The sequence below is a fragment of the Barbus barbus genome, assembly GCF_936440315.1.
Source record: "Barbus barbus genome assembly, chromosome: 26".
Lineage (NCBI taxonomy): Eukaryota > Metazoa > Chordata > Actinopteri > Cypriniformes > Cyprinidae > Barbus > Barbus barbus.
In genome coordinates, this window is record NC_136754.1 from 25,172,948 (window position 1) to 25,185,489 (window position 12,542).

Below are 12,542 nucleotides of genomic sequence, written 5' to 3' on the forward strand. Positions count from 1 at the left end.
TTATGAAAGACACTTAAATTATAGAAGTAATATGACGGCAAACTGCTAACAGCAAAAACTGCCTCCACATGTGCTGACTGAATGCTGGCTGTATGCACTTTATAAAGAAAAATTACAAGGGGCATGAAATGATTGCTTTGAAATGCATTTGCAGGAGGTCATGTGACATAAAACATCATGCATAGGTTCTGTACTAGTGAAACTAGTTAGTGAGAAAAGCCACGGTCGCCGGCGGTCGACGGCGCTGAAGAAAAAGGGTACGAGAAGATGCCTCCTCTAGACGAATAAGTGGCAGCGCATCTCTGCCTGCTCTCTGCTATCGGCTGGAAGGCAAAGGCCGCCCACCCGTCTAAGCCGTGCAGGACCACTGCAGAGCTCGCTGAACGCTCCTACACTTTGGCTGGACAGGCGGCTTCAGCGCTCCACTCTATGGCGGCCCTCCAGGTCTTTCAAGTCAAACTCCTCTCTTCCATGGACGAATCTAAGCCTGATCCTGCGACTCTCAAGGAGCTGAGAAGTGCTACAGACCTGGCACTGCACGCAAGTTCCCTTCCAGGTCTTTATTCCTCCCAGCGGCCTCTTTGGACCGGCGGTCGAAGGGTTTGATGAACGTTTCACTGAGGCACAGAAGTCGTCCCAGGTCATGCGATACTTCCTGCCCGAGTGCTCCAGCTCCGTAACTGCTTCCAGTCGCCCTAAGCCTATGCCGACTCAGCAGCCAGCGAAGCCTGCCGCACCCGTGGCTCAGCCTGCCAAGACGCAGCAGACGCGAGGGAGATTCCGTTCAGCCAGACGCCACCCCTTTCCTAAGCACCAGGGCCCCCGACCTAGGATAGCGTTGGACCCAGCGCCTCGGGCGTCTTCCTGATGTGCAGAACAGGAAGAGGAGGGGGCCAAGTCCCGCCATGGCCGGACCACCCCCCAAACAGCCTCTCTGAAGCCTCTTATCACCCCGCACAGCACCGGGTGCGGAGGGAGATGTGTTTGTTGTGAATATAGGGCCCGTACAAGCGCCCAAGCAACCGCCCGCTGTTGTAGTGGGAAAAATAAAAAAAATCTCAAAAAGAGAGCATCCATGTCTCACGAGAGCATTCCATGTCTCACGAGTGCCCTGCCCCCATGCAGCCAGCCACTCGAGTTTATCCAACCCCTCGCCACGCAGGCCGAGGCCTGGCAGGCCATCCCCGAAGTGTCAGATTGGGTTATGGGGATAATAAAATGAGGTTATTCACTCCAATTCGCTCAAACACCCCCGTGCTTCAGCGGCATGGTCTCCACCTCAGTGCAAAGCGAGAATTCCCACGTTCTACGCTCAGAGGTGATGGTTCTGCTGGGAAAAGAACCAATAGAAAGAGTTCCTCCAGCTCAGAGCAAGTCAGGCTTCTACAGCTGTTACTTCCTCGTCCCCAAGAAGGATGGCGGCCTCCAGCCCATCCTCGATCTCAGATGTCTAAATTGCACCCTCGTGAAGAGGTTGTTCAGGCTGATCACATTGAAACAGATCCTCTCGCAGATTCGGCCAGGGGACTGGTTCTTTTCTCTGGACCTGAAAGACGCATACTTTTACGTCCAGATAGCCCCCCCACTTTTACGAAGTGCATGGACGCGGTGCTTTCCCCTCTGAGACAGATGGGAGTCTCTTATTCAAATATTTTATTGATTTTCATTATTATACAACAATCTCAACCACACAAACATATACAACATTCTTCTTAAATCACATATTTCACACCAAAACACATAACTACAGACACATACAAACCCCTTTAATTAAAAAAAAGAAAAAAAAGAAGAGATGTCAGGGTCAGATATGACCAATTATGAAATAGTGTCCCATAAGGATTCAACGTAAGATAAAAAAGGGCTGCCAGACCCTATAAAACTTTCCAGAGGAACTTCGAATAGTATACTTAAGGTGCTCCTAGACAAATGGAGCCTATGAAGCACCTTGAATTGCAGAAGTCCATGTCTAATACATTCAGTAGATGAGTATACCAGTTGGGAGTCTGCATTCTCAACTACCTCGACAACTGGCTCATTCTGGCCCAGTCAGAGGTGGAGCTTTTATTGCACAGAACCCTCCTCCTTAGCCACCTAGAGCGCCTGGGACTCAGGGTCAACTTCGCTAAAAGCATGCCGTCTCCCAGCCAACGAATATCGTTCCTGGGAACAGTTCTCAACTCGACTCAAATGAGAGCCATAGTCATGCCAGAACGTGCTTTGGCCATGCGAGAACTCGCAATCTCTTTCGAGATCGGTGCCACTCACCCTCTCAAGACATTTCAAAGGATGCAAGGCCTCATGGCCACAGCGTCGCCAGCACTACAGTTTGGTCTGCTTCGTATGCGACCTCTTCTATGCAGGCGCTCTCCATTAGCCCTGCCTGCCTGGAATTTGGGCCTAACAACTCCAAGGTCGTCCTGAAACCAAGGCAGAGTTATGTGCCCAAAGTGCTTTCCACTCCATTCAGAGCTCAGGTCATCACGCTCTACGCACTTCCTCCCTCTGATGAGGAGCGAGAGTTATCCTTGCTCTGCCCTGTCAGAGCCTTGAGAATCTACTTTGAGCGCTCCGCCCCCTTTAGGAAGTCGGAGCAACTCTTTGTTAGCTTCGGTAACCTCGCCAGAGGGCGTCCGGTTACAAAGCAGAGGCTCTCCAAATGGATAGAGGATGCAGTTATGCTAGCGTGCTCATCCTTGGGCCTACAATGCCCCATCGAAGTATGAGCCCATTCCACAAGAGGCATCGCCTTATCGTGGGCGTGGTCTAGTGGTGTGTCTATTACAGAGATCTGTGCGGCGGCCGGCTGGGCCTCGCCTTCCACATTTGCTAGCTTTATAACCTGGACATACCGGCCTTACAGGCCAGGGTCCTCTCTGCTTAATGGCACATTTTTTACATGGGAACATTCTGACGGCGAACTCTTGGCCGCATGGCGCTCAAGCTATGTTACTTGTATGTTCCGGCCCAGGGTGCCGAAATGCAAGAAGTTCTGGAACGATTATCCAGGCCGGGCGTGATCTCTTTGAGTTTAGCCTGCTTTAGCCTTGGAGTTATTGTTATGCTTCCCTTAAGCATTGATGCTTGAGGAGGTATAAATTGAGTCGTTCCTCTATCAGCACGGCGTGATTGAACTGTGTTCCCATAGCGTCTTTAGACAACATGCAGTACGAAGTGGAGTATCTCATGGAACTGAGGTTACGACAGTAACCGAGTACGGTTTCCTTTTAGAGCTATCCAAAATCAAGGACAAAGCAGGTTATATATGAGATTTATTATGGATTTTATTATATAATGAAACATCACACAGTATCAGCATTGGCTGAGTGATACTCTGGGGTGGTGTACTATCAGTCTGAGTTGAAATTGTTCTGTGGAAACAGGGAGTTTTCCTTTTTGGAGAGATCCAAAATCACAGGCAGAACAGGTAGAATGAGATTTTGTTATGCAATGCAACATCAGATCGTCTTGAAACTCGTTGGGAGACACCCTGGGGCAGTGGACTATTAATCCGAATTGAAACTGTTCTGTGGAAACAGGGAGTTTCCTTTTTAGAGCTACCTAAAATCAAAGACAAAACTGGTCATATATGAGTTTTTGGAGGGCTTTAATTTTGTAATGCAACATCACATCGTCTTGAAACTCGTTGGGAGACACCCTGGGGCAGTGGACTATTTATCTGAATTGAAATTGTTCTGTGGAAACAGGGAGTTTCCTTTTTAGAGCTACCTAAAATCAAAGACAAAACTGGTTATATATGAGATTTTGGAGGGCTTTTGTTTTGTAATAGAAAATCAGACAGTCCTGACATTGCTTTTTTTGTGGAAACGGAGTTTTCTTTTTATAATTATGTGAATTTACAGATAAATATGTTGAATATGCAAGTTCACGAAAGGCTTTTATTTTGTTATTTCTCATTAGACAGTTATTGTCATATTATTTTGAAATTCTACATTTAATATTATTGAACATTTGAAGTCATTGTCAAAATAACGTGGCGACTAGAATGACCGTGTTTTTCAATGTGGAGGCTGGCCGCAGTTCCAAAACCTAGTAAGCTGCCTACCTAGACAGTACTGCATTTTTTGGGCATCACAGTCGTTAGCGTATGTATCTACTGTATGCACGTATGTGTGTGTTATATATAACAAATCTAAATGAACACAGAAATAAAATAATAAATTAAACATTTAAAAAAAAGAAACCTTTATACTGAGCTGAGAATATTACTGCTGAAAGCTCCACTGCCCATTCAATGAATCAAAGAAACGCTTTACAACAGCTATGAATAAAGACACTTACCTCAACATAATTACTGTATGCGTGTGGTATGGAAACAAGCAAATTAATAAATGCACATATTGTCATTAAATTGTAATAATCCATTTTGTTTCGTCACCAGTTTAGTGACAGGCTAGATTTGCAAAAGCAACCAGGAAGCGGTCTACTTCCGGTTTGCTTAAAAGTCCCATTTTCGTAAAATAAAAGTCATACCTCTGCTCAGGGTCGCTGTAATTTTCCCAAGACATAGCCTATTTACTATAGAGGTGGCAAAGAAGACGGAGGAAATTAATATATGATTTTGCAGTACATTTTATCAATAACTATTGTCTCAGATTCCATAAATTTAAGAAACAACTGTGGTATCAAATTTTATAAAAAGCATTAAAAAATAAATAAAAAATAAATAAGCATTGAAAAATGTTTATGATACTTGTTCATTTTCAAAATTGTTCTGTATTTATACTATCTCCCCTACCCACAAATCAGCCAACTCAATTTCACGAGTAGCCTACTCCAACAAGGATTATACACCAGATTGATCTGAGACAGGCTCTTTTTACCTAAAACTTCATTTTCTCAGTCACTTCAGACAGCAGCAGCTCATCTCACCTCCACCTTACAAACGTTGTCTGATTTAAACAATAATATATTTATATATATATATATATATATATCAGCAGGAACAGGAACACCAACAATGGATTAAATGAAAGAACAGATGGAGGCTAAAAATGTCAAAATCCAGCATGGAACATTTGGTGCCTGTGTGACACTTACTGTGAAAATTATGTCAGAGGTTACTGCATACTATAGTAATATATAGGTTAGTACAGGGTTCCTCAAATATTTCCCTGGAGGGCCAATCTGCTGCAGAGTTTAGCTCCAACCCTGATCAAACTCACCTACCTGTGATTTTCTAATGGTCTTGAAGACTCTGATTAGCATGCTCAGGTGTGTTTGATTAGGGTTAGAGCTAAACTCTGCAGGAGTGGGCCAGATTTGAGGATGCCTGGGCTAGTATATACTATATATAGGCTAATGTAGGATTTCTCTGTCTGTCTGTCTATTCTTTTGGGGCTTTAAAAATGTATAGTTGGGAAAACTGTCAAAGATTGTAGAAAGAAAAAATTGACAGATAAAAAGGCTAAAATTATTATTTTTTTTAATAATTTTGGCATTAATATTTTTTTTCTCTCTCAAAATTATTAGCATTCATTTAAAACAAGCAGTAAATATTGATATCTGACAAAATTGTGTCTGCCAAATCAATACAAAGGGTGGTGTAACTAACCTGCAGGAAACCATTTTGATGTGGCAATAATATCATAAACCAAAAATACCAACAAAAAAAAACATATAAATAAGAGCCTTATTAGGCTAATATTATTACTATTACTATTAGTATAATTATATAAAAATATTTTAACCATTTATATAGAATAGAATAGAATAGAATAGAATAGAATATACTTTACTGAAATTTGTCATCTCACACACATATCATACAACACAGTACATCAAATATTGTATATAAATACAATGTACATCATTATAAAATGCATTTATTAGGCTATATTATACAATAGCCTATATGCATTTTTCATTATTGTGCATTATAGTATACATTACATGCTGTAAAATATTATCAAAATATAATTGACTCATTCAATGAAACGTATATTAGGCTAACACTTTCAAAAATTCAAAAAATATATATTTTTTAATATTAATATGTTCGCACAGAGATGTATTCAAGATTTAATATGGATTCAGATTATATGAATGTTTACCTAAATGGCTAAATCTAAAAGTGATTTTCAGAGACAGTATGCTTCTAGTTCTGAACTCCAGAGACGCGCATCAGTCGTCAGGACGCGCGCATCAGCTGGCCAAACACACACACTTGAGCCAGTCGATCAGCGCGCAGGTGTATCGCGCTGTGTTTGCGGTTTCAAACACTGAAGAGAGATACCAAGAGCAAGACTAGAGGAGAGCTTGGAAGCAGCATGTAACAGGCGCAACGGTTAACTGAGAGTGTAGCTGTCTTTATCCACCTAGTTTAGTAGACACTCGGAGAATGTGTTAAGATCGCATCAACATCACGGATTCGTGAACCTGCAACAGAATACATCCTACACTCAACGCAACAGGATCGATAGTTTTCCCGAAACAGATATGAACACCAACGACGCGAAGGAATATCTCTCCAGAAGAGAGATACCTCAACTGTTTGAGGTGAGCATTTACGTGTGTGAACTTTTGTTCTGTTAAATCCTAAAGAAGATGTTTCCACATCAGCTGTTGGTTCGATAGGCTATACAGTTATGAAAATAAATAAATAAAAAATTGTCAAGATTAAAGTTCATGATTCATAATAAAGAGGTTCATTTAAAGATACGTGCATGTAGGGTAGGCTACTGCATGTTGTAAATAATGCAAAGTGAGTTGTTGAGTGTTGCACTGGATTAGATTATATGGAAATGATCGAGGGATAGGCTATTTATGTGGTTATAGTTGCTAGTGTGAGTGCGTTTTTACGCACAACGCTAAAAATGTCGTTCGTGTCTGAGTCAACATCGCTGATTGTCCATCGTTGTTTATTATGGTAGGCGTGCTGTCAGAAGCCTACACATGCTTATCAGAGTCAAGTGTGATAAGAAATACCAGGACATGTATTTAATGACTGTTTTCAAGTCAGTTTTACAGTGACCTATTATTCTTATTATTTTACTGTTGTATTGTGAACAGTATAAGTCTAGAGTCAATACCTCTCTTTTAAACTGTTGGTGCTGTCCCAGGGGGGCACTTATATGAAACCTATGGCAAAAATCCCCTACTGCTTGGAGAGTTTGGTCAAACTTGGGTTGGAATGTCCTAGGCATGCGATGAGGATGATGGTGATGATTTAGATTAGGGTACTTGCATGAAATATGTGTATATTTAGGAGCTGTCATTCTTCATAGTTTGTTTTGCACCATTTTAATCATCTTTTGCCTTCGCTAGTTCATTTTAAACTGTCCTGTGGTGTAACAAATGCATTTTTATAAGTGTGTTCCATGTAGTCACTAAAGGGGCTCATAAAATGATCATGCACAATTATAAAAGATTGAACAAAATGCTGCTAAAGCTGTAAAGCAATTTTAAATGATGAATGATCTGTCACTGGTTTCCCAGAGTCTGCTGACTGGTTTGATGTGCTACCGACCGGATGACCCCATAGACTATCTAGAGACCTGCCTTAAGAAGGTGAGGGAGCTCGGTGGGACTGACAAAGTTCGGTGGGACACGTTCGTCGGACAGGAGAAGAAGTCGTTACCGCCTCTCAATGGTGGGCAGTCACGCCGATCTTTTTTCCGCAATGGTGAGTAGGAGGTGTTGTCATCAGCCAACGCAACTCCAAATTCTAGGCGATGCTGAAATTCATGCAAACTAGAGCTGGCCACAGACTGCTGTGCTGATGTGTATTGCACAGCAGGCTCATTATTCATTATTTGGGTGTTGTTAGAGCATGGCAACCATCGGTAGGGGTTTTCCTTTCTTTGCGCTGGGCAACATTGTTCTACCCACCTTGAGGCAATACAAAAAGGCAAATGAATGCAAAGTACCTGTAGAGTAAAACATAGTGAGTTTTTCCTCTAAACAAAACCTATTTTTCCAATGATATACCTTCATGGGATTTCCTGTAATCTATTTGCCAATTATGGTTGAGGATATCAGAAGCTCTCATGATGACTAACTATTTGCATTCTTCCATGCAGTTCTCCCGGACAGTCCCAATTTCCCCTATCGGAGATATGAACGCCTCCCACCCATCAACCAGTTTTCCATAGAGAGTGACTCAGACTTGTCTGAGACAGCGGAGCTCATAGAGGAATATGAAGTGTTTGACCCATCTAGACCCAGACCCAAAGTCATCCTCATTATAGGTAAGCCCAACAACTGGGTACATCATCACATTTACCTGACTAATTGAGAGAAACTCCAGCCTTGAATCTGTTTTATGCTTGAATTTGTATGAAAATAGTACACTACTATGCAATTCTTTTTACTTTAAGAAATTATTACTCTTATATTCAAAATATTTTAATATTCTAAATATATTCTTTTCTTTTGAACTTTCTATTCATCAAAGAATCCTGAAAAAAATTTATCACATTTTCCACTAAAATTTATCATTTTGATAATGATAATAATAAGAAACACCAAATAGGCATATTAGGATGCATTTATTACTTTAAATTGTAATAATATTTGACAATATTACTGTTTTACTGTATTTTTGATCAAATAAATACAGCCTTGGTGAGATTAAAAAAAAAAAAACTGAAAAAATCTTAACGATACAAAACTTTTGATTAGTGCATTTAATAAAATAATAGATGACAGAAAAACAGAAGTCACTCCCACTCACTCCCACCCGTCTGTTATTATTATTCAGAACAAGTTTTTTTAAACAAATTACGTGTGACTTTAAAGTGATACAGAAACGAATAAATAAAGTGTTTTAAATTTACAATATTGGCTAATGTAGAATATTTAATTATGCATGCTCACCTACCATATTTTTGCATTTCTATTACCATTGTCATTATCTAACACTCGCTTATAGTTACATTAAATAAAGTTAGATAAAGACAATAAAGATTTGAAAATTCAAAATAAAAATCCAACTTTATTTATTTAGGTGTTTAAATGTTGTAATGCCAAACTTTTCTTGCAAAGGTTAATTTTATTTTACATTTATTAAGTAAATAATACAAAAAATAATTTTGGCCATAACATGAAGATAATTATAGGCTTATTTCTATTAGACAGAATTTAAAAATTAATATTCATTGTTAATTTAACGCACATACAGTAAATACTAAAATAACTGAGCATTCAGTTCAAATTATTGTGTTTGTGGTTTAAAGTAAGCTATATTTGAAAGCAACAGTATTGACTTTCCTGATCAGTAGACAGTGACATACTGAAATAATAAATTATCAGAGACCATCCTCTCATCAAAATCCAATTACATGTGTTCACTTGGGATGCATTTGAGATGGATACCTGCTGTAAACAGGGATGCTGAGTACTAGGGATGCTAATAGTTCAGACAGAGCTATCTGATAGCTGTACATTTCCCTCCTGTTTAATCAGACTTCCCTGAACTGCGTGCACGTCTCTTTAAGTTGACTGAAGTAATTTGCGAGGGAAACCTAATATGTGCTAAATGTGACCCACAAGCAAATAATGTGCGTATGCCATCAGTCAAGTGACCACCCACTTGCAGTATTATCTTATTGAGATATTAGCTGTACCTCAGTAATTGTTTTCCATCACTGCACGGCTTTCTATTTTGTTTGTGGAAATTTTCAGGGGTTTTAGTTCTGTTTCTTGTAATGGTCAGCTTATGCTGTATGTATTTCCGTGGCAGAAACTGATACTGATAACCAATGCCTGTAGTTTGTTGGACATTCAGTCCATAATATGCATTGGTGTAGGTACAATATTTTAATATGGGATGTTTATTCATATTTATTATTATACAGCAATTAGTTCTAGCCCTAGAATTTGATGATTAATAGTTCAACAGCACTCAGGCTGTGTATTGTTTTGTTCACTCCACTTTTCTGCAGGTTAAATTGTTTTGCCTATAGGTGGCGATAAGTAACTGTCTATGAATGTGTCATTGAGTCATTCATTCAACAGATTCATTAAATCTTCATTCGGGAACAAAATTGATTGTTGTATGAGTGAGTCATTTAATTGTTCATTCATCAGATTCATTCAAATTTTGTTCAGGAACAAAACAATTGACTTTCTGTATAAGTGAGTCACTGAATTATTAACTCAACCAATTTGTTCAAACCACTGATTCATTCTGGAACGTAACAACCGGAGATGATTAACTCAGCTTTGTCTATTTTTGAAACTATTTTCTTTTACAGAGCACAAATAGATTGTCTACAATTTTAATTACTCGACATTAACGTCTTTACTGAAATGTTACACAAAATCAATGAAATTGTGCTATTGGTCTGAATATGACAGCATATTGCATATGGCTACATTTACTCTTGGCAGGTGCTTTTCTGGAGTGTCTGCATATATGTGGGTGTCTGCGAGTGAGTCAGTATGGCTTCATAAGTCTTGCCACTATCTGTACAAACAGGTGGCCCAGGCAGCGGTAAAGGTACACAGTGTCTGAAGATTGCCGAGCGTTATGGCTTTGAATATGTCTCAGTGGGTGAGCTACTCAGGAAGAAGATGATCCATAACGCCACTAGCAACAGGAAATGGAGTCTGATTGCCAGGATCATTACCAATGGGGAACTGGCACCACAGGTATGTAAATGAAGACAGGATGTAAGGATGAATATAAAGGTCAAAAAATACATATGTCAATAAATAGGACAAGAATTACAAATGCAAGTTTATCTATGTATAGACAGTGATCAAATGCACATAACATTTACTGTTACTTCAACTTTCAACACATACACAAATATATTTATTAACATATTAGATTATGTGATTAACATAATTAAATTTTTTAAGTAACCAAAGAATATGTGAAGAGTTTATTTACAAAAACACATAACTCGTTTTTTTTTTCGTTTTTTTTAAAGAAAAAAATTTTTATTCGTGTTTTATTATGTCATTTAACTGTATTTTTCAGTTATTTTTATCAAATCAAAATAACCCAAATGCAGTTTGAAAATAGTTAAAAACGGAGTTGCAAATGAACTCTTCATGTCCTTTTTAAATCAACCTACAAAAATTATTATAGTAAATTTAGGATCTGCCTGATTGTAAATTGTACCAATATCTGTGGTATTTGATGGATTGCTGTATGTACTGTACTATAGGCTACATTCGTATAATCATATACCAGTGCTCAATATTATAATTATGCTTAATTAAACGTCCAATGTAAAGTGGCATCATTATTTTTTTTAAATAGTCTTAAAAATAATCATAAGTACCGCTGATTGGAAATTCCTACTGAAATGAACAATTAACAAATTAAAGGTAGTTGACATGAACATGTCTATATTCATGATTTTTTAACATCACCATTTGATGCGTGATTGTTATTCACGTGAACAAGCATCGATTTTCATTCAGTTTCATGCATTTTTTGCTGATTTAGCAAAACTTGTCGTTGAGGGAAAATAGTGCAGTATGAACTCGGTGTCACGGTTTGGTTTCTGTTTAGTTCCTGTTTGTCCTTATTTGGTCTGTTTCCTGTCATTAGTTAATAATTATTCATCCTGTTTACCTGTCTTGTGTTAATTATCTCGTTTACTCCTTTGTTTCTGTTTGCTTTATAAGCATTCAGTTTGTTGTGTTGTCGAGTCTTAACGTTATGTTGCTATTGGTTGCTTTATATTTTGAAATCTTATGATCATTAAAAGAACTTTCTTCACTGAACTCCCCGTTTCCTGCCTTCCCTGGAGCACGTTACATAACAGAAGATTCGACCGACACAGAAGATGAGGAGGCGGCTGATTTTGATTCCCCGCAAGGGAGCTCCGGGGATCATCAGCCTGCTTCCCCCGCCCGCGACGATGATGGTTCCGCCGAGTGTGAGTGTGCCGCCGACCGCGGCAAAGTTTACACCGCTGCCGTGGCTCTCCCAAACCTGCCGATTCTTAACTTGGAGCTTCTGGATACAGTGATGCCCCCTGAGTTCCTGGCTCCTGTCCTCTCCCCAGAACCCGCTCCTTAACAGCGCCCTCCTGTACCTGCTCCACGCCAGCGCTTTCCAGTACCCGCTCCTAGTCAGCATTCCCCAGTGCTCGCTTCTCCAGAGCCAGTCCCTCCAGTGCCCACTACTCCAGGGCCAGTCTCTCCAGTGCCCGCTTTTCCAGGGCCAGTCCCTCCTGTACCTATGCTGACAGAGCGCCCCCAGGAATTAGCAATTTCTGAGCGCCCCCAGGAATTAGCGCTGCCTGAGTGCCCCCAAGAGTCTGTGCCTCGCAAGTGCCCTCCAGTGCCTGCTCCTCGCAAATGCCCTCCAGTACCTGCTCCTCACAAGTGCCCTCCAATGCCCGTTCCTCACAAGTGCTCTCCTGAGTCTCCGCTGGTCCCGTCCAGTCCTCTTATGTCCCCGCTGGTCCCGTCCAACTCCGTGCCTCCAGAGCGCCCTCAAGTGTCTGCGCTTCCAGAGCGCCCTTGTATGTCTCCGCTGGTCCCGTCCAGCTCTGCGCTGCCCAAGCGCCCCCAAGTGGCCGCGCTTCCAGAGCGCCCTCCTATGTCTCCTCTGGTCC

The 12,542-nt window shown here is 40.4% G+C and overlaps 2 protein-coding genes across 2 annotated transcripts in view; one reads left to right on the plus strand and one right to left on the minus strand.

The window, feature by feature from the left end:
* pigk (phosphatidylinositol glycan anchor biosynthesis, class K) overlaps positions 1-4,461 on the minus strand; it is a 42,157-nt gene extending 37,696 nt beyond the window's left edge. The window contains exon 1 of the mRNA XM_079379140.1: positions 4,303-4,461. Within this exon, the coding sequence (XP_079235266.1) occupies positions 4,303-4,386 (84 nt within the window). The 5' untranslated portion in view covers positions 4,387-4,461. The remainder of the gene's footprint in view (positions 1-4,302) is intronic.
* A 1,783-nt stretch (positions 4,462-6,244) lies between these two features.
* Positions 6,245-12,542, plus strand: part of LOC306845536 (adenylate kinase isoenzyme 5-like) — a 93,860-nt gene continuing 87,562 nt past the window's right edge. The window contains exons 1-4 of the mRNA XM_079378406.1: positions 6,245-6,519; positions 7,459-7,645; positions 8,043-8,210; positions 10,442-10,614. Coding sequence (XP_079234532.1) covers positions 6,460-6,519; positions 7,459-7,645; positions 8,043-8,210; positions 10,442-10,614 — 588 coding nt within the window. The 5' untranslated portion in view covers positions 6,245-6,459. The remainder of the gene's footprint in view (positions 6,520-7,458; positions 7,646-8,042; positions 8,211-10,441; positions 10,615-12,542) is intronic.